General features: G+C 46.7%; 1 protein-coding gene across 7 annotated transcripts in view; it reads left to right on the top strand.

Annotated features, from left to right (window-relative positions):
* RPGR (retinitis pigmentosa GTPase regulator) overlaps window positions 1–19214 on the top strand; it is a 420762-nt gene that overhangs the window by 35620 nt on the left and 365928 nt on the right. For all 7 annotated transcript variants that reach the window (XM_086934147.1, XM_086934148.1, XM_086934149.1 and 4 more), the window contains exon 2: window positions 5875–6000. In XM_086934147.1, coding sequence (XP_086790273.1) covers window positions 5875–6000 — 126 coding nt within the window. The remainder of the gene's footprint in view (window positions 1–5874; window positions 6001–19214) is intronic.

The following is a 19214-nucleotide window of genomic DNA, read 5'->3' on the forward strand; positions in this document are numbered from 1 at the left end:
AACCTGAGGAGTGCTGCCTGAGTCACAGAGAAGGATTGAGTCGACCCTACAGGAATTGCTCACTGCTGGAGTGGCCAGAAGTGGTTAACTCTGGCACTATTGTCCAACTGCCAGAGACTTCCAACTAGCATGACTGGTGCTCTAGCCTGGGAGCCGGACACACAGTAAATTGAAGGCACTGCAACACTTCGGAAGCATGCCTTGGTGAGTCCCACCACCATCCCTATCATCATAGTTGTCGCACTTGCCTGAGTTTTGCATTACTGGAGAAAGGATGGATGTGTCCTACAGCACTTGCTGTGTGGCACTGACACTACTGACGCTTTCTCAAGTGGTCTCTGCTGCCAAAAGAAAAATATTTCTATGAATCCATGGTGCCCATCCCAGGATACCATGTGCCTGCCTGCGTGGCTGTTCTGACAGTAACCCTGAGTTTGCCAAGTAGATCATGCTGCTTTGAAGACAAAGCTGCAGCTTTAAGTCTCTGTGTTGAAGCATTGATTGGCTGCCATAGGGCTGAAGTCCTGAGCACCTAATCAGACTTAGCCGCCCTTGCCCCAAAGTGCCTCAAAGCCAAAAAAGTCAGTGGCCACTATATTTTGGAATTTGCAGAGTGGCCCGTTTCAACCCTGCCCGAGTGGCTCTTCTGTGCGACTCTAGTGCAGCCCGATTCAGAAAAGGGGGTGGTGATGAACAGAGTGTCTGAACCAAGCAGACCACTCTTACCCAGTCCAAAGATCAGGGCTTGATCCATCACCGTTATTTATCTCACTGCCCCATCCCAGCTCAGAACCTGGCTATATGCAAATCAGTCTGTCCCTGGCCCAGTGCATCATGGGAACAGGGCAGACTAAACTACCAAGCCAATTCTTTACCAGAAAGGAGACAAGCTACCGGGGACCGGTTTCTGGCATTTCAGCCGTCTTCGGCCCGGCTTGCTTGAATCCTGATGGAGCAGTGAGAAAGGGACTCATGTCTGAGTATACCCTGCCACACCTATAGTGGCCAAAAACGAGTGCAGCCCAGCACAACTCCAGTGAATACATACTGAGAACATAAGCCCTGCGGTTGCCACCCCTGCCTGGAGAAGAGGTGAGAGACGATTTGACTGCTGAAACTGTAGAGACAGTATGGTACCAGAGGGAAAGTGCTTCTGCTGCATTGGCTACCACGCCACAAGACTCTGGATTACCTAAAGAGGGGTGGGTAGATTGTGAGGGGTCTAATCGGCCAGCATATTGGACTTGCACCCATGCATCAGGCATCTGATAACGTTTGTGTTGTATTTAGTGTTGTACCTTATAGTGGAATAAAGATAAGCACTGGACTGAACAATCCTATTATTGTGCTGTTTGATCTTCGCTTGAGTGTTGATCCTAGAGTCAAGCGTCGAAATGCTTCTATTTGACCCAGTTTCTCAGCACTATAGTAGAATAGACCCAGGGACAGTAGAGGCAAATGACACCAGCACCCAAATTATGCCCTTTTACCCCATGGCCCCTAAAGTGGGGTTGCACACCAGATCTGTGTGTGTTTCGTGGGCATTATCAATAGGAGGTTGCAGAAGTGAGGTGCTTAGCGCTATGATTTGGGGGCCATAGTAATAACTGGTGATTTGGATTGTTTAAGGGAAATGGTGGAAGGTTCTCCTATCTCAGCTAGATAAACATATTATTTGAGGGCTGTGAGACTTTAGGGTGCTGTTAGTCACATGGAGTACTTGTTATCCCACTAATATTATTCGGCATTTTTTTTAGAGCCGTAGCTTTCGAATATCAGATCTGTTAGTGGTTAGGGGGCCACTGCAAGTGGCCTTGGGATCTTGTATAAAAAGGAAAGATCTTTTTATTTCAACAAATTAGTAAACTATACTAATTTATTTCTCCATTTTAGCTATTTAGAATTTGTTTCTCAATTTTAAAATCCTTATGCACAGCATGTAAAGTGAAAGTTTATTCATTTACATATATACATTCAAATATATTGCCTTTCTCACTTTTGCATTCATAATTTCCCCCTAGCTCCAATCAAATGCCATCTGACTGGCTTCTTGCATTCTTGCATTTGTGTCCTCATGATGCTGGATTTCATCATTGTCTTATCACATCTCGTGCATAAGCATTACAAACCTGTGGCTATATGAAACCTAAAGTTGACTCCATTTTATACTACCTCCTTGAATGGCATAATATTTTCAGAATTCCTAAGTGAACAGCAAGTCCTGTCAGCTTGTGATTTGTGAGATTTTTCTACAGGAGGCTCCTTCATCCCATAAACCTTCATTTAAAATAGACTTTTGATAATATTTTCCCTTTTCACCCACATGCCACCTCAGCTGAGGGGGGTTTTGCTGGACATTGACATGAAGCACATTCGCACAGATTATTCGGGGGAAAAAGGGATTTACTACCTCTTCTTAAATATGACTGTACAGATGCAAACTTACCCACACTTTAAAATCATCTTTACCTCCCGCATCTCCCATTATTCTGTCCTGCAGGGTTAATCTGTTCCATTGATTTCCAAGCAAGCTCCAGGAGGGTTTTATGGAATCCTTGGCTTTCTCAGGCATGTGCACCAGTCACACACATACTGACAGTACTAGCAGCCACATGCATCAAGCTAAAAACCGGTCGCAAACGGGCAGATTCTCAGAATCTGCCCCTTTCCGACCCGTATTTTTGCATTTGGGATGCATCATCCCAAATGCAAAAATCGCAATTTAAGGAATCTCAAAATTGAGATTCCTTAAATTGCGATTGCATTTAAGGAATCCCAAATTGAGATTCCTTAAATGCAATGCATCAAAGTAAAAAAATTAGCGAATTCGCTAAAAGGAGTAGCAAATTACCATGAAGTTCAACTTCATGGTAATTTGCAAAAACTTTGAAAAATGCACTTTTGTGCATTTTTCAGTGTTTCATGTTGCGCACACACAGGGCATGTGTGTGCACAACATATGTGCACAGATCAATTTCAGGGGTGCAACAGGGTGTCCTTTTGACACCCTGGCACCCTTGAAATTGCATTCTCAATTTGCGATTCTCTAATTGAGAATCGCAAATTGAGAATGTCTTCCCATTCATTCCTATGAGCCTCTAGGCCCATAGGAATGAATGGGGAGGTATTCCTTAATTGCGATTCGCAATTTGCGAGTCGCAATTAAGGAACGTTTAGAAATCGCTATTTTTTAAGCGATTTCTACATGCATAGGCTTTTGCGATTCCTTAAAAATCGCAATTAAGGAATCGCAAAAGCCAACATTGATGCATGTGCCTGTAAGCTCCTTATGGTCTCTCTGACTGATACACAGTTGGCCAATATGCGTTAAGGAGTCTTTCATTTAATTCTCTGATTGCTCAGTCCTGCTTTTGCTCCTCCCTTTATTTCTCTAAAAGGAACACCATGTGTTCATAGATCGGGAATAGGAGCCACCAAGGATGTAATTGTATCGTTGCGTAACAGGTGATTTCACAACTTCTTTTATAGAGTCTCTTTTTCCAAACACCTATCTGCACTTCCCATCAGGAAAAAGCTGCTGCATGTGCGATACTGTTTTGTGGTAGCAAAACCTGGATAAATAAAATCACGGGCATTGCTACAACAACACAGATAGTTGCCGTGTATTTTATGAGCCCAATGACTTGTTCTGAGACACAGAGCACAGGAGGTGTGAAAGATGCACCCTCTCCGCTTTGCGCTACACAATGACATGTATCAGTGACGTGTGACCACATTTGCGGTCGCAAACCATTCAAATGGTTAACAGCTTTCTAGATAGGGAGGTAACTGATTGGCAAAAGCGAAGGTGTCCACCTCAGGCAGCTTCCCCTTTGTGAATCGTGAGAGGCAACATTCCTGGGAAGACAAAAAACATCTTGCTCAGTCTTTCTGCTAGACCATTATGCACACTTTTGAAGTGGATTGTCCTCTAGGAGGAAAGAGAAACCTGACCATTTCTCTTGGCTTTTGATACCTGGGGCATCACCAAAAATCAAAAGACCTACCAGTTGCAGGCGTTGATTGCACAAGCTACTGAAGTGTAAACATTTAGTTGTACCATTTGCAGGTTAGAAACACCATTGTGTAGAAAAACACTTTTATTTATTTATTTATTTTTATTTTTGAGATTTGTAAAGCGCCTGGTGACCCGAAGGCATCCCCGCGCTATAATACTGTAAAATCCAGGACAGGCGAAAACCAGGGACTATTTGGGGAAGAGGAGGGTTTTGAGTTTTTTGCGGAAAAGTGTGTGGCTGGGTTCCAGACGCAGCCGACGAGGAAGTGCGTTCCATGTGGAGGAGGCCTTAACCGAGAAGCGGCGTCCACCGGTGCGCGACTTCTTGAATCTTGGGACTGTGGCCAGATGTTCGTTGTCCGAGCGGAGGTTTCTGTGGGCTGTATAAGGTGTAATCATATCTTTGAGGGTGGCAGGTCCAACCCCGTTGATGAGTTTGTGCGTGATGCACATGGCCTTAAACTCCACTCGCTGGCGGACCGGAAGCCAGTGCAGAGATTTGAGGGCCGGTGTGGTATGGGCTCTGGGGGGACGGTTGAGAATGAGTCTCGCCGCGGCATTTTGTACGCGCTGAAGTTTGGTCAGGGTGGTTTCAGGAGCACCGAGGTATGCGGCGTTGCCATAGTCCAGGCGTGCTAATATGAGCCCTTGCACCAGAAGTTTCCTGGACAGGGGGGGCAGGAGGGGGAGGATCTTCCGAATTGAGCGGAGAAGACCAAAGCATGTCCCCGCGGTCTTGACTGCCTGGGTCTTCAAGGAAAGGTCCTGCTCCAACCAGAAGCCCAGTGTTTTAATTTCTGTCTTGGGCGTGGGGATGTCCCCGAAGGAGTCTGGCCAGGCTGAGGGAGGGACAGAAGACCATTTGTTGCCCAGCAGCATGATTTCTGTTTTTGTCCCGTTCAGCTTCAGCGAGGATTCGCACATCCAGGTATGTATGTCTTGCAGGCAGTTAAGTAAGATTTCAGGGTTCTTGTCTAACTGGGACAGGGAGACGACGAGTTGTGTGTCGTCGGCATAATTGACTATTTTTATCCCATAGCGGGTAACCACATCCTCCAGCGGGGCCATATAGACATTAAACAGGGTGGGACTGAGCGCATAGGCATAATTTCACGTTTGGAAAAAAGTTGAAGCAACAAAGGTGGAAATCATTAGGACTGTATGATGTAGAAAACAAAGCACGTGTCTCCCTTAGATGGAAAATGCGTGCATAAATATGGATTCCTAAACATGAACGTATCCGAGGGGTAAGCCAAATGAATTAGCTGCGAGAATTAATGTACAAGCAGATTTACACTTTGGCGATCTCCATACTCAAGAGAAATCTTTTACTCAAACATTTGCATATTGAGGCATGTTATTTACTTACTAAAACTTGATCTGCTACTTGTTGCTAGCGTTTGTATTTTCATGTTGCATTATGGTGCTATCTAATTCATAGCAGCAAGAGACTCAAAGTCCCTCATAACGCCTACAACTAACTCGGACTGACTGGAAAAGTTGTTCCCAATAAGGGGTTTTAAATTTTGTTTTAACTAGATACACACACTGATGAAATTGTTAATTTATTTTTGTATTTTAGGCAATAATTTTGCATTGGTTTTAAGTAACTATGCAGGAAATAAAGAATCTGAATCTACTTACTAAAAGCTGATCTGCTACTTGTTGCTAGCGTTTGTATTTTCATGTTGCATTATGGTGCTGTCTTGCTCATAGATATACCATAAATAGCCAAGTTAAACGTTTTAGCAATACTTTATGAAAAACATGTTTGAAAGCCACCACACCAGTATAAACGAATTGTAACTACATTTTTATGTTTATATAACTAACGGGGTTCTTTAATTTTTTTAAAGATTCAGGTGCTGTTTTCACGTTCGGCAAAAGCAAGTTTGCAGAAAATATTCCGAGCAAGTTTTGGTTGAAGAATGACAAACCTGTTCATATTGTTTGCGGCGACGAACACACAGCTGTTGTAACAGGTTAGTTTTCCGTTGTCCTATCAAGATTTTGATATTGTCAGTACAGTTACAAAAAGAAAAGTCCCTTTCCTTTAACAATATCACGTATTCCTTAGTCGACTGTAACATCCCAATGATTTACTAGGGTTTGCCAACAGCATTAGAATAGGCAAGTGTCCTGAAGACACGGATTGAACCAAGGGTGCTGAAGGAGGGGCAATGTACAAATTAACCATACCCAGCCTCCATTAGAAAAGCTTTTGACCACAAATGCCCCTTGCTGGGAACACCTGGAGTAATACCCATATACTTGATAGTGGTTGCAAAAAGAAAAGCAAGACCCATACCTTAACGTAAACAAGCATCTGCATACCCATACTAAATCTTTGTATGAACATCACCCTTCTCTCGTCTTCATTATCTTAGATATAACATCCGCATAAGCTCTATAAATATACTTATTCTTTTACACATTCCTGCCTATAGGAACTTCACATAAATCTTGCATAGACGATGGTCTGGTTGAAGAGCGGTTTCCAGATCAGTTTCTGCTGAACCTTTTGTCTTGAGCACATAGGGTACATCAAGCTGCAGAAATCCCATGTGATTGCCTTCCAAATATTGCAGATCATTTTGGCAGTATTTGACTCTTTTTTTTTTTTTTCCAATGAGCATTCTGGAATTTAATCATATGAACCAAGAGTTTTTGCACATGTCTAATAACATCAACATGGTGGTCTCAGAGCATGTTTGTTCTCATGGCCAAAGTGTTCATGGCTCCCTCCGGCAGAAGTGCGAACGAAAATTGTTCAGCTTCATCTGGCTCTAAGTTTGAGTCTTGTCAAAGAGATTGTACTTTCCAGTAATTTGTTGGAGAGTCCACAATGGGGGCCTTAGAGGGCAAATCGTCATCTTATTTTCTCTCAGCTCAAGGCTATGGTGGTAATAACTACTACAGCTGGAAAGCACATTTTCTAGACCATCACAATCTGGTATCTAAAAGTTCAGGACTGTGCGCTTCACATCACCAAGGGATCAAGGATATTTTCTTAGACCTTCTCTTCATTGTTCCACTGCTCTGCAGAAATGTATTTTAAGTTCAGACACATAATACTTTTGCCACAGTATCTGTATTTAGATTTGCAAAAAGCACATCAAGGAAAGGATTATTCTCTACAAATCAAAATGTGTCACTGTGGCAACTTATGGAACTGCCCTTTATGTTACAGGGGGGAGATATTGCAGCACTTTTGCAAAACCGGCCCTTGTAACAAAAACGGGCACTCTGGTCCAAAACCGTCCCTCTCATAATTTTGGTCCTTCGGGGAAAACACCTGGTGCCTGCCAAGACCAATCCGGCCCTGATTCTACCTGTCAGTAGTTACCGATTCTGTACACAGAAATCTTTTGCCACGTTTTCCACTTAATACAATCCATTTTAAGGCAACGTTTCCGATATTTGATGAATGATCATGTGATCTTTCACTTGCCAATGTGATAAAACTTCCATGCAAACTATCTTGTACTATGTATTGTTGTGTCCATTTTATAAAGAGACACAAAATCGCAGTGGCAGCGGCCACATACAAAAAGTGGTGAGGCGGGGCGGAGCGTGGGGGGGGGGCAGGGGAGGAACTATGATATTTATAAAAAAGAAAATTAAACTTGCATGCTGCCAGTTGCCTCCCAGGTCACGCCTCAGTCCTGGGACTTTCTTGCCCCAGTAGACTAGACACTGTGCCTATGTCACAGGCTCCCTGTTCATTATCTGCCGCGCAAGGATTGGCCTGAGCGGGTTGGAAAGAGGCTATGTTCAGGGAGTCTGTGGGGTTTCTCTAACCTGGCTGTTCAATACGGCCTGGTTAGAGAAACTTAGGTGTGCATATGTGTTTTGGTCGGCCTGAGACGGCCGGCCAAACGCACATGAGCACTTAGGGAGTGCACGTCCTCCGGCAAGGGAGTCCTCCCTCCCTTGCCTGGGTCCTGCCCCTCCCTGCACACGCTGGCTGAACCAGCGGCTTAAAAATAAAACGAGAATGAAATATTGTTTTATTTTTTTGCTGCTGGCTCTGAGCCAGTGGGGCGATGCTACTCCACCATTGCGGAGGAGCTGCCCCTGCAGGATCAGAATGTACATTCACTATTGCAGAATATTGGTCTCAGACAATGAGGCCTGAACAGTTGCCCCAGTATTGGAACTTTCATAGATTCCCATGCTTTGTATCATTCCCCGTCGTCGGAATGGGAGCCTCTGTAGTATAAAAACCATAGAAACAAAAGAGAAAACAGGCCTAGGCCTCATCTCATTTTGTATCCTATCACTCTCTTTGTGTAAAAGAGACCAAACTTTTGCCAGGACCAATCAGAGCAGCCTCACCCTCTAGAACCTTCCTGTGAGAACTCAGAGCCTCAGATTTTTCTACCGCACGTTGTGCTAGGGAGTCTCCACTGAGCTCTGCTCAGTTTTTCTTCTATTGGATTTTTTGGATTATTACTACAAACCTTTCAACTACTTAAAGATGTCTGACAAGGAAAAGAAGGCCCTGTTCAGGTCCTGTGCCTCTTGTGGGAAAAAACGACTTTTTGTGGAGGATAAGCATGACAACTGTATTTATTGCTTATACCCAGACCACAAGGCCACCGACTGCAAGATCTGTAGAACCTTCTCTACCAAGACTCTCCGTGACAGAGAGGGTCGACTTTTGACCTGGCTTCAAAAGATGAAGACTCGGAAGGAGCTGCTTTCTTCAGATGAAGAGGATTCAACATCTATGGCATCTTCTCATAAGTCCAGGAAGATGGGTAGGTCTCCCCCTGGTTCTTCTTCTTCAATGGTGCCCCCTCTCAAGGCCCCTCACAAGATCTCTGATGGGTCTGAGAGGGCTGGTCCCCTTCAATCTCCTCACGGAAGTGAAAAGGAGAGGCAGGGACAGGCTTCTGGATTGGCTATTGCTTCAAAGGACAGAAAGGAGGTTTCCATTACTTCTCCTCCGTCCAAAAAAGAGAAGGCCAGTGACAAACACTCTTCTGTCACTTCTGGAACCGGTTCCGAAAAAAAACAGCGTTCGTCGTAGACGAAAACATCAGGTACGTCGACGACGGTTCCTTCTGCTAAAGTTCCCGCTGTTTCTTTGGCTCCGTCGACGGGCTCGTCGGCGGTAGCAATCTCCACGTCGACGAAGACTTCGACTTTCAAGATTCCAAGTTTGTCGACGATTTCTGTTTCCACGTCGACGACGATGAGCTCCGGAAAGGTGCTGTCGACGGGCTCGTCGACGACCACAACTACTTCTACATCTACAGCTATGGTTCTGACGACGAGTTTGTCTACGAATCCGTCGACAATCATTCCGTCGACGACCAAAGCTGCGTCGACGGCGGCGGCTTCTCCGTCGACGATGACCCTCTCGACGACCAAGACTCCGTCGACGAAGGTGAATATACCGTCGATGACTGCTGCTCCGTCGACGAAGACGATTATACCGTCGACGACTGCTGCTCAGTCGACGACGACGTCGACGACGACGAGACCGTCGACGGGTCAAAAGCTGCATTTTCCAATGAAAAAGATGACAATCACACCGGAAATGACATCTCCACGACGAGTGTCGTCGCATCCACCGAATATGCTCCTAGAGGAGGAGTCGGAGGAAGAGGAAGAGGAGTTTTGTCATTATGGAGATGCCTACAGTCCCTCAGACTTGAATGTAAAGCTGCAGGACACTGACACGGAGGACTATATCGAGCATGCACGTGAACAACAGGTGCACTATGTTTCAGAGGAGCGGCGTCCTACTGGTTTAGGACAGGACATGGTTGCCATGCCTGTCTCTCTGCTCCCTGATCTTCAACTGATGTTACAGGACTATAGAAACAGGTTCCCTTCGGAACCTTCTACGCAGTCTACACAGCCTCCTCCTCGGGGATTGCCACAAGCAATTTCTGGTCCACCTCCTTCGCAGGTGGTGCCCCACCTCCCAGTTCAGGTTATTCCTCTGGTCCGACCTCGGACACCGGATCCTCTGGTCCGACCTCGAACACCGGATCCGGAACCAACCGATCCTATCCAGCTGGATAACTCTTCGGACGAGGAGGTAGTTCAAGTGGATCCCTTATCTGACCCATTACAGGACCCAGATCTGGATCAGGGTGACAGTGGCCTACAAGACCCGGACGCCACTGGTCGTGATACATCTATATTCCCTCCTGTGGACATAGGAGGGTTCCATCACCTGATGGAGAGAGCGGTGAAAAGGTTTGGACTGCCGATTACTAGAGAGGAGTCTGAATGCTTCCTCTACGATTTCAAGGAGCAATACAGGAGATCCGTCAAGTCCATTCCGATCATCGAACATGTGTGGGAGGAAGGCATAAAGATCATGCAGAATCCAGCCACAGTGATTCTGGTTCTCCCCAGACTGGAAAAAAAGTACAAGGCTCCGGAAGGCAGTCCAGCTTGTCTTCTTGGTCAACCGAAGCCTGATTCAGTCATCTCTCAGGCCGCCCAAAGCAAGTCAAAGAACCCGACGACACCTTTGACTACGCCTCCAGACAAGGACGGTAGACGTCTGGATAATGTGGGGAAGAGGTTTTCCACCATGGCCAGCTTGGTGGTTAGAGCAGCCAATTCTCTCGCCATTCTGGGCAGATACGATCGCCAGATGTGGTGTGACATGGCACCGTTTGTGGAACAATTGCCTGACGTAACAAGAGAGGAAGCCAAGAGAGTGCTGATGGAAGGGGAAAAATCATCTTCCGAGGTCATCGACTGTGCGATGGATATCGCCTCCACGGCTTTTCGGGCCTTAGCGAGTTTGGCGGTACTACGTCGCCAGGGCTGGTTAAAAGCCACCTGGTTTCGTCAGGAGGTCCAAAATAGGATCCTGGACCTCCCATTTGATGGCGAAATGCTTTTCGGAAAGCATGTGGATGATGCCCTGCAGAACATAAAGAAAGATACCGACACAGCAAAGTCGCTGGGATCTCTCAACTATCGCAAGGTCCCATTTAAGGGCGTTCGAGGCAGGGGTTTCTCTTCGTATAGAGGCAACGCCCAGCAGAGATATTCAACACAACCGTCCCAATCTTACAAGACCCAGTACTCTAATCAGCGACAGGGACAGTCGACGTCTTACTCTCACCAGACACCGCGAGGACGTCAGAACCGTCAAGGACGTGACGGAGGCAAGCGACAATAGCGGCCTCCTGGCTCTACCTGCTGTTCCTTCCCTCCCAGTCACATCAGTGGGGGGCAGGATTTCTTTTTGGCTGAACAGCTGGAGGTGTATAACATCGGACCAGTGGGTCCTGAATATTGTACAGAGTGGCCATACGTTGGAATTCCAAGATCTTCCTCCAACACGAGCTCCGGGGGCCATCCGCACGAAACATCTGGGACTACTCCATCTAGAAGCCCATCAATTGTTCCTCAAAGGGGCAATAGAACCAGTACCTCTTTCTCAGAGGGGCAGAGGTTTTTATTCCAGGTTCTTCCTGGTGCGGAAGACGGCAGAGACTTGGCGCCCCATTCTAGACCTACGAGAGCTCAACACTTATCTCATCAAACTCTCTTTCAGGATGGTCACTCTCCAGGAAATCCTTCCTCTTTTAAACCCAGGTGACTACTTGGCTTCCCTGGATTTGGAAGATGCGTATTTCCACATTCCGATACACCCAGCTCACAGACAATATCTGCGGTTCACAGTAGGCAAGAGCCATTTCCAATTCAAGGTGCTTCTGTTTGGCCTGCGGTCTGCACCTCGGGTGTTCACCAAAGTGTTAGCACCTGTGGCAGCTTTTCTAAGGACACATTCCCTGGAGGTGTTCCCTTACTTGGACGACTGGCTAGTCAAGGCTCCATCTTTCGAGGAAACCTCTCAGGCTGTTTCGACTTGCATTCAGTTATTCAGACACCTAGGCCTTCAATTAAACAGAAGCAAGTCAGTTCTGCTACCCTCCAAGACCGCACGGTTTCTGGGGGCGATTTTGGACACCACACAGTGCACGGCTCGTCCTTCGGAGGACCGTCAACAGAAGTTGATGGTATCAGCTCGCCAACTGTTCCAGAAGAAATGCTTGTCAGTCCGTCAATACAAGTCCCTTCTAGTGTCGATGTCATCCTGCATACCATTAATACCTTATTGCAGGCTGCGAATGCGCCCTTTGCAGGAAGAACTAGACAGGCAATGGCACCAGGCAGACGGATCATTCAACGACAAGGTATTCGTGACTTCAGCAATGAGAAAGGCATGCGAATGGTGGCTGGTACAAGACAATATCGCACAAGGTCTGACGTTCAGAATTTCGCCATCCCCCATCATCATAACCACGGATGCCTCTTTGGAAGGCTGGGGAGCGGTGCTCCGCGAACTTCAAGTCAGCGGACACTGGAGCCTGGATCAGCGCCAGTGCCATATACATTTTTTGGAGCTGACGGCCATTCGGTTGGCCTTACAGGCTTTCCTTCCCAAAGTTCGCAATCGTTCAGTGCTGGTCCGGACAGACAATACCACGGCCATGCACTATGTAAACAAGCAAGGGGGAACGAGATCGCAGACTCTGTCCACAGAAGCTCAGAAACTCTGGGATTATGCCATCCTTCACAACATCAGTCTGAGAGCCGAACATCTGGCAGGCTCACTCAATGTCAAGGCCCTGAGTCGACAGACGGAGGTGACGCACGAATGGGAATTGAATCAGTCCATTCTGGAGAGGGTGTTCTCGGTTTGGGGGACACCTACCATCGACCTGTTTGCCTCCCCAGTGAACGCCAAATGCCGGTTTTACGCAAGCAGGGTTCACCATCAGGGGTCCCTGGGGAACGCCCTTTCGATGGCCTGGTACAGCGCATTCTTTTACGCTTTTCCTCCAATTCCCCTCATTCCTCGAGTACTCCAGAAGATGAAGGCGGAACCGTGCAGAATGATTCTCATTGCACCAGCGTGGCTCCGGCAATTTTGGTACACGGAGCTCCTGCGGCTCTCCCAAGCTCCTCCGATCCGCTTGCAGTCCATTCCGTCCCTGTTGTCCAGGAACCAGGGGCAGGTTTACCATCCGGATCCGAAATCGCTCCACTTGACGGCGTGGCTCCTGAACACAGAGAATTCACGCATCTAAATCTTTCCCAAGAATGTCGAGACGTTTTGTCACAGGCTCGAGCACCGAGCACAAATAAGACTTACAAGGCAAAATGGAGAAGGTTCTGCCTATGGTGTCAAAGACAAGGTCTCCATCCTTACAAATCTCGGCCCCACCAACTCTTGCCATATATTCTATCATTGGCTAAATCTGGGTTGGCACATTCGTCTGTGAAAGTCCATCGTGCTGCCATTTCATGGTTTCGGCGTACTTCTTCAGGCCCTTCCTTATGGTCCTCTCGGATTGTTAAGCAGTTCTTGAAAGGTCTGTTCCGGATGTACCCTCTAGTTCGACCTCCTCCTCCAGTTTGGCAGCTCAATCTTGTCCTGGCTCAACTCATGAAACCTCCGTTTAAGCCGGTGCACAAGGCGAAGTTGAAGTTCCTCTCTTGGAAACTTGCTCTCCTTCTAGCTCTTACTTCAGCGAGAAGAGTTAGTGAGCTTCAAGCCCTCTCCATAGTCCATCCATTCCTTCAATTCAAAAAGGATGTTCTTATTCTTCGCACCAATCCAAAGTTCATTCCGAAAGTACCATCTGAGTTTCACTTGAATGAACCCTTGATTTTGAAGTCCTTCTTTCCGCGTCCTTCTACACCTGCGGAACGCACTTTACATTCTTTGGACGTTCAGAGATGCTTAAAATTCTACTTGGAACGTACAAGGCCGTTTCGGAAATCTTCCCAGTTGTTCATCTCCTACAGCACACCACGGAAGGGATTTCCTTTAGCAAAGAGTGGCATTTCCCGCTGGATCTCCAGTGCGATTCAATTTTGCCATCAGGAGGCGGGCAAGCCTTTGAACAATAAGGTTCGTGCCCATTCTACAAGGTCTATGGCATCATCTGTGGCTCTTTTCTCTGGAGTCGCCATTAAGGATATATGCAGGGCAGCAACGTGGAGCAGTACTCATACCTTCACAAAACATTACTGCCTAGAATCTGCAGGACGAGACGACGCGGCTGTTGGTCAAGCGGTTCTGCGGAATCTCTTCCATTGAGCGGTGAGCTTTCCTTACAAACCCTCCATCCTGGTGAGCACATTTTGTTTCTTGTGTGCTATACTATACGTTTATATACTTTATGGTTATGTGATGCCATGTATTTACAAAATGTGTCTTGGTTATTACTGCTAGCTACTCTGATACAAAGCATGGGAATCTATGAAAGTTCCAATACTGGGGCAAGAAAACAAGTTACTTACCTGTAACTTTGGTTCCCCAGTATTGGTAACTTTCATAGATTCCCATGCGCCCACCCTCCTCACCTGGGAAAGCTCAGCCTTTTCACATGAGATAGTGGCTGTTTGCACAACGGCTACGAAAATCTGAGGCTCTGAGTTCTCTCAGGAAGGTTCTAGAGGGTGAGGCTGCTCTGATTGGTCCTGGCAAAAGTTTGGTCTCTTTTACACAAAGAGAGTGATAGGATACAAAATGAGATGAGGCCTAGGCCTGTTTTCTCTTTTGTTTCTATGGTTTTTATACTACCGAGGCTCCCATTCCGACGACGGGGAATGATACACAGCATGGGAATCTATGAAAGTTACCAATACTGGGGAACCAAAGTTACAGGTAAGTAACTTGTTTTCTTATATCTGCAACAACTGCAAGATAAGCCGATTTGATTTTCCATGATTAAAGGTTTTTAATTGTACCTTATAGGCTAGGAGACTAATTAATTTTATGTGATAATATGCATTTGATGTAGCACGGATTAAGGGCGGTTTGGAGCACGGATTAAGGGCGGTTAATGGGGGGGCAAAATCTGATAAGCACGGCTCCCCTACATATAGAGGTAGGCTGAGGTGTAGCCGAATAGACTACATACTGATTAACAAGGAATATTGGCCTTGTTTACTAGATATGATTGTCCAGGAGAGGGTAGAGAGTGATCATAATCCCTTGGTGTTAGCACTTGTTCTAATATGAAATCGCATCAAAGTTAGTTCTCCTGTGGGTGTAGAATTACAGTTAAGTAAGGACACTAGGAGATTCAAATGGTCAAACCTACTAAATAAAGAGGATCATTTGGAGGCCATCAACAATTTGGTGATAAATGCGACCACAGATCTACAAACGTGCTTTGAACAACAGAAAAATAAGTCCAGTTTTACTCTTGTCCATATTGAACTTTTTAATAAGCTGAAGGGCTTTATTATATCTAGCATAGTAAAAACAAAACAATCTGCAAAGGCTCCAGTTGACTCATGGTATGGGAAATCATGTAAGGTGGCATATAAAGCATTAGCCATGGCAATAAGATCTAAGAATAGGGATAGGATTCACAATGCAAGGGTGGAGTATAAGGCAGCGCAGTTTAAAGCAAAAAGGGATTGGGACGAGGAATATTGGAAGGAGCTGTATTGTGCAAGCCAAGATAGGAATATGACTGGATTTTGGCATTTGGTTAAGTGGGGCAAGGGAAAGCAGAGCCAACCACTGAAAAATCATGTAGCTCCCGATCTCTGGGTTTCGCACTTTAAGACACAGTTGACTAATGAAACCGGAGAATGTGAATCAATCCAAGGTCCATTGATTACCTTGGTAATCCTGTGCTCCACTTTGCCAAGCAGGAAGTCGAAGCCGCTCTTAACACTGTACCGAGTGGCTGGGCCCCTGGGCTTGATTGTGTCCCTGCCGACCTGTTCTTGCATAACAAGGCTCTGTGGGTAACTTACATACAGACTTTAGTGAATGCCATCTCACAGGGTTCACCAATCCCCGAGTCATGGAGGGGCGCTGAGAATATACCGATTTTTAAAAAGGGGGACAGATCGGACCCTAGTAATTACAGGCCTATTAGTTTAACCGATTGCATCCAGAAAGTGACAGCAAGGCTTGTGTTATGTAGAATCCAGGGTTGGATCGATGAGTTTGATATCCTCTCACCCTTACAGGCTGGGTTTCGTTCACATCAGAGTACAATCGACCAGGTTTTTAGAATTGTTTTAATTTATTGGCATGTGGCGATTCTCAATGGAGGTAAAATATACACCGCTTTTGTAGACCTAAAGTCTGCGTTTGATTAAGTCCCGAGAGCCAAGCTGTAGAGTGTTCTTGCCGAACAGGGAATGCCTCTGGACCTACTGGCTTTTCTAATTAAACTTCATGAGGCGAACTTTGCTCAAGTTCGCTGGGGCCAGCAAGGTCAAGTGACAGATAGATTCCCTATCGCTAGAGGGGTGCGGCAGGGGTGTGTACTGGCACCGACTTTATTCTCTCTCTATATCAACAAGGTGACCCAATACTTTATGGACCATCCTACTGATGCTCCAACCTTAAACGACAGGAAGATACCTTTGTTAATGTTTGCCGACGACAGACTCATCCTCGACATCCCACAAACCAGCCACATCTCCGGACATCTGAGAGACCTTCACTGGCTCCCCGTCAACAAGAGAATCACCTTCCGCCTCCTCACCCACGCACACAAAGCCCTTCACGACCAAGGCCCGAGCTACCTCAACAGCCGAGTCAACTTCTACGCTCCCAAACGCCACCTCCGATCAGCCAACCACGCCCTCGCCGCCGTCCCCCGCATCCGAAGAGCGACTACAGGAGGAAGGTCCTTCTCCCACCTGGCCGCCAAGACCTGGAACTCCCTCCCGACCGACCTGCGCCTGACCCAAGACCACCTCTCCTTCAGGAAGAAGCTGAAGACCTGGCTGTTCGAGCAGTAGCGCCCCCCCCCCCCCCCCCCCCCCCAGCGCCTTGAGACCCTACGGGTATGTAGCACGCTTTATAAGTGTCACTGATTGATTGATTGACCCTATTAATCTCAAAAACCCAACAAGGCCTCCAGAAAGCTATAGGGAGATTTGAGTTCTTCTGCCAGGACCATGGTCTTAAAATGAATGTAGAAAAAAACAAATTTATGGTGTTACATAAACAAAAAGCTGTAAGAGGCAGAGTCACCATGAATGATGTTACACTTGAGCAGACTCATGTTTTTACGTATCTCGGCATTACACTAAACTTTAGGTTAAATTGGAATCCACATTTGGGCCAGCAGTTACTTAAACACGCACAACTATCTGGTGCTTTGCTGAAAGAACAATACTTATCCCTCACAAAGCCAATTGCCCCTGTCTTAAAAATCTATAATTCAAAAATTGCAGCTTCGGTTCTATATGGGGCCGAATTATGGGGTTTTAGCAATCTAGCGGCACTTACGATCTCGCAAAACGAATTTATGAGAGGTATAACAAGTTTGCCTCAGTCTACTCCTTTAATACCACTCTATTATGATCTGGGAAGCTGGTTTTTAGAGGATGTGGCACGCTTCAGACCAGTGGCCTACTGGAGGAGGCTCTGGGTTACCCATGAGCTCCGCCAGTATGCACAAGCCCTACTTGAAATTATTTACAACAAGGGGTGGTGAGGGACAGAGTCTCTGAATTAAGCAGAAAGCTCTCACCCAGTCAAGAGATCAGGGCTAGATCCAACACCGTTTTTTAGCTCACTGCAACATCCCAGTTTCAGAACCTGGCTGTATGCAAATTAGTCTGTTTCTGTCCCAGTGCATGATGGGAACAGGGCAAACCAAACTACAAAAGCCAATTCTTACACTGGGAAGGAAACAAGCTCCCGGGGACCGGTTTCTGGCATTACAGCCGTCTTCGGCCCGGTTTGCTTGAATCCTGATGGTGCAATGAGCAAGGGTCTCACATCTGAGAATACCCTTCCACGCTTAGGGTGGACAAAAATATTTACAACAAGGGGTGGTGAGGGACAGAGTCTCTGAATTAAGCAGAAAGCTCTCACCCAGTCAAGAGATCAGGGCTAGATCCAACACCGTTTTTTAGCTCACTGCACCATCCCAGTTTCAGAACCTGGCTGTATGCAAATTAGTCTGTTCCTGTCCCAGTGCATGATGGGAACAGGGCAAACCAAACTACAAAAGCCAATTCTTACACTGGGAAGGAAACAAGCTCCCGGGGACCGGTTTCTGGCATTACAGCCGTCTTCGGCCCGAAGACGTCTGAAATGCCAGAAACCGGTTCCCGGTAGCTTGTCTCCTTTCTGGTAAAGAATTGGCTTGGTAGTTTAGTCTGCCCTGTTCCCATGATGCACTGGGCCAGGGACAGACTGATTTGCATATAGCCAGGTTCTGAGCTGGGATGGGGCAGTGAGATAAATAACGGTGATGGATCAAGCCCTGATCTTTGGACTGGGTAAGAGTGGTCTGCTCAATTCAGACACTCTGTTCATCACCACCCCCTTTTGTAAATCGATTTTGGCCACTATAGGTGTGGCAGGGTATACTCAGACATGAGTCCCTTTCTCACTGCTCCATCAGGATTCAAGCAAGCCGGGCCGAAGACGGCTGAAATGCCAGAAACCGGTCCCCGGTAGCTTGTCTCCTTTCTGGTAAAGAATTGGCTTGGTAGTTTAGTCTGCCCTGTTCCCATGATGCACTGGGCCAGGGACAGACTGATTTGCATATAGCCAGGTTCTGAGCTGGGATGGGGCAGTGAGATAAATAACGGTGATGGATCAAGCCCTGATCTTTGGACTGGGTAAGAGTGGTCTGCTCAATTCAGACACTCTGTTCATCACCACCCCCTTTTGTAAATCGATTTTGGCCACTATAGGTGTGGCAGGGTATACTCAGACATGAGTCCCTTTCTCACTGCTCCATCAGGATTCAAGCAAGCCGGGCCGAAGACGGCTGAAATGCCAGAAACCGGTCCCCGGTAGCTTGTCTCCTTTCTGGTAAAGAATTGGCTTGGTAGTTTAGTCTGCCCTGTTCCCATGATGCACTGGGCCAGGGACAGACTGATTTGCATATAGCCAGGTTCTGAGCTGGGATGGGGCAGTGAGATAAATAACGGTGATGGATCAAGCCCTGATCTTTGGACTGGGTAAGAGTGGTCTGCTCAATTCAGACACTCTGTTCATCACCACCCCCTTTTGTAAATCGATTTTGGCCACTATAGGTGTGGCAGGGTATACTCAGACATGAGTCCCTTTCTCACTGCTCCATCAGGATTCAAGCAAGCCGGGCCGAAGACGGCTGAAATGCCAGAAACCGGTCCCCGGTAGCTTGTCTCCTTTCTGGTAAAGAATTGGCTTGGTAGTTTAGTCTGCCCTGTTCCCATGATG

Source organism: Lissotriton vulgaris, chromosome 8 (genome assembly GCF_964263255.1).
Source record: "Lissotriton vulgaris chromosome 8, aLisVul1.2, whole genome shotgun sequence".
Taxonomy (NCBI): Eukaryota; Metazoa; Chordata; class Amphibia; order Caudata; family Salamandridae; genus Lissotriton; species Lissotriton vulgaris.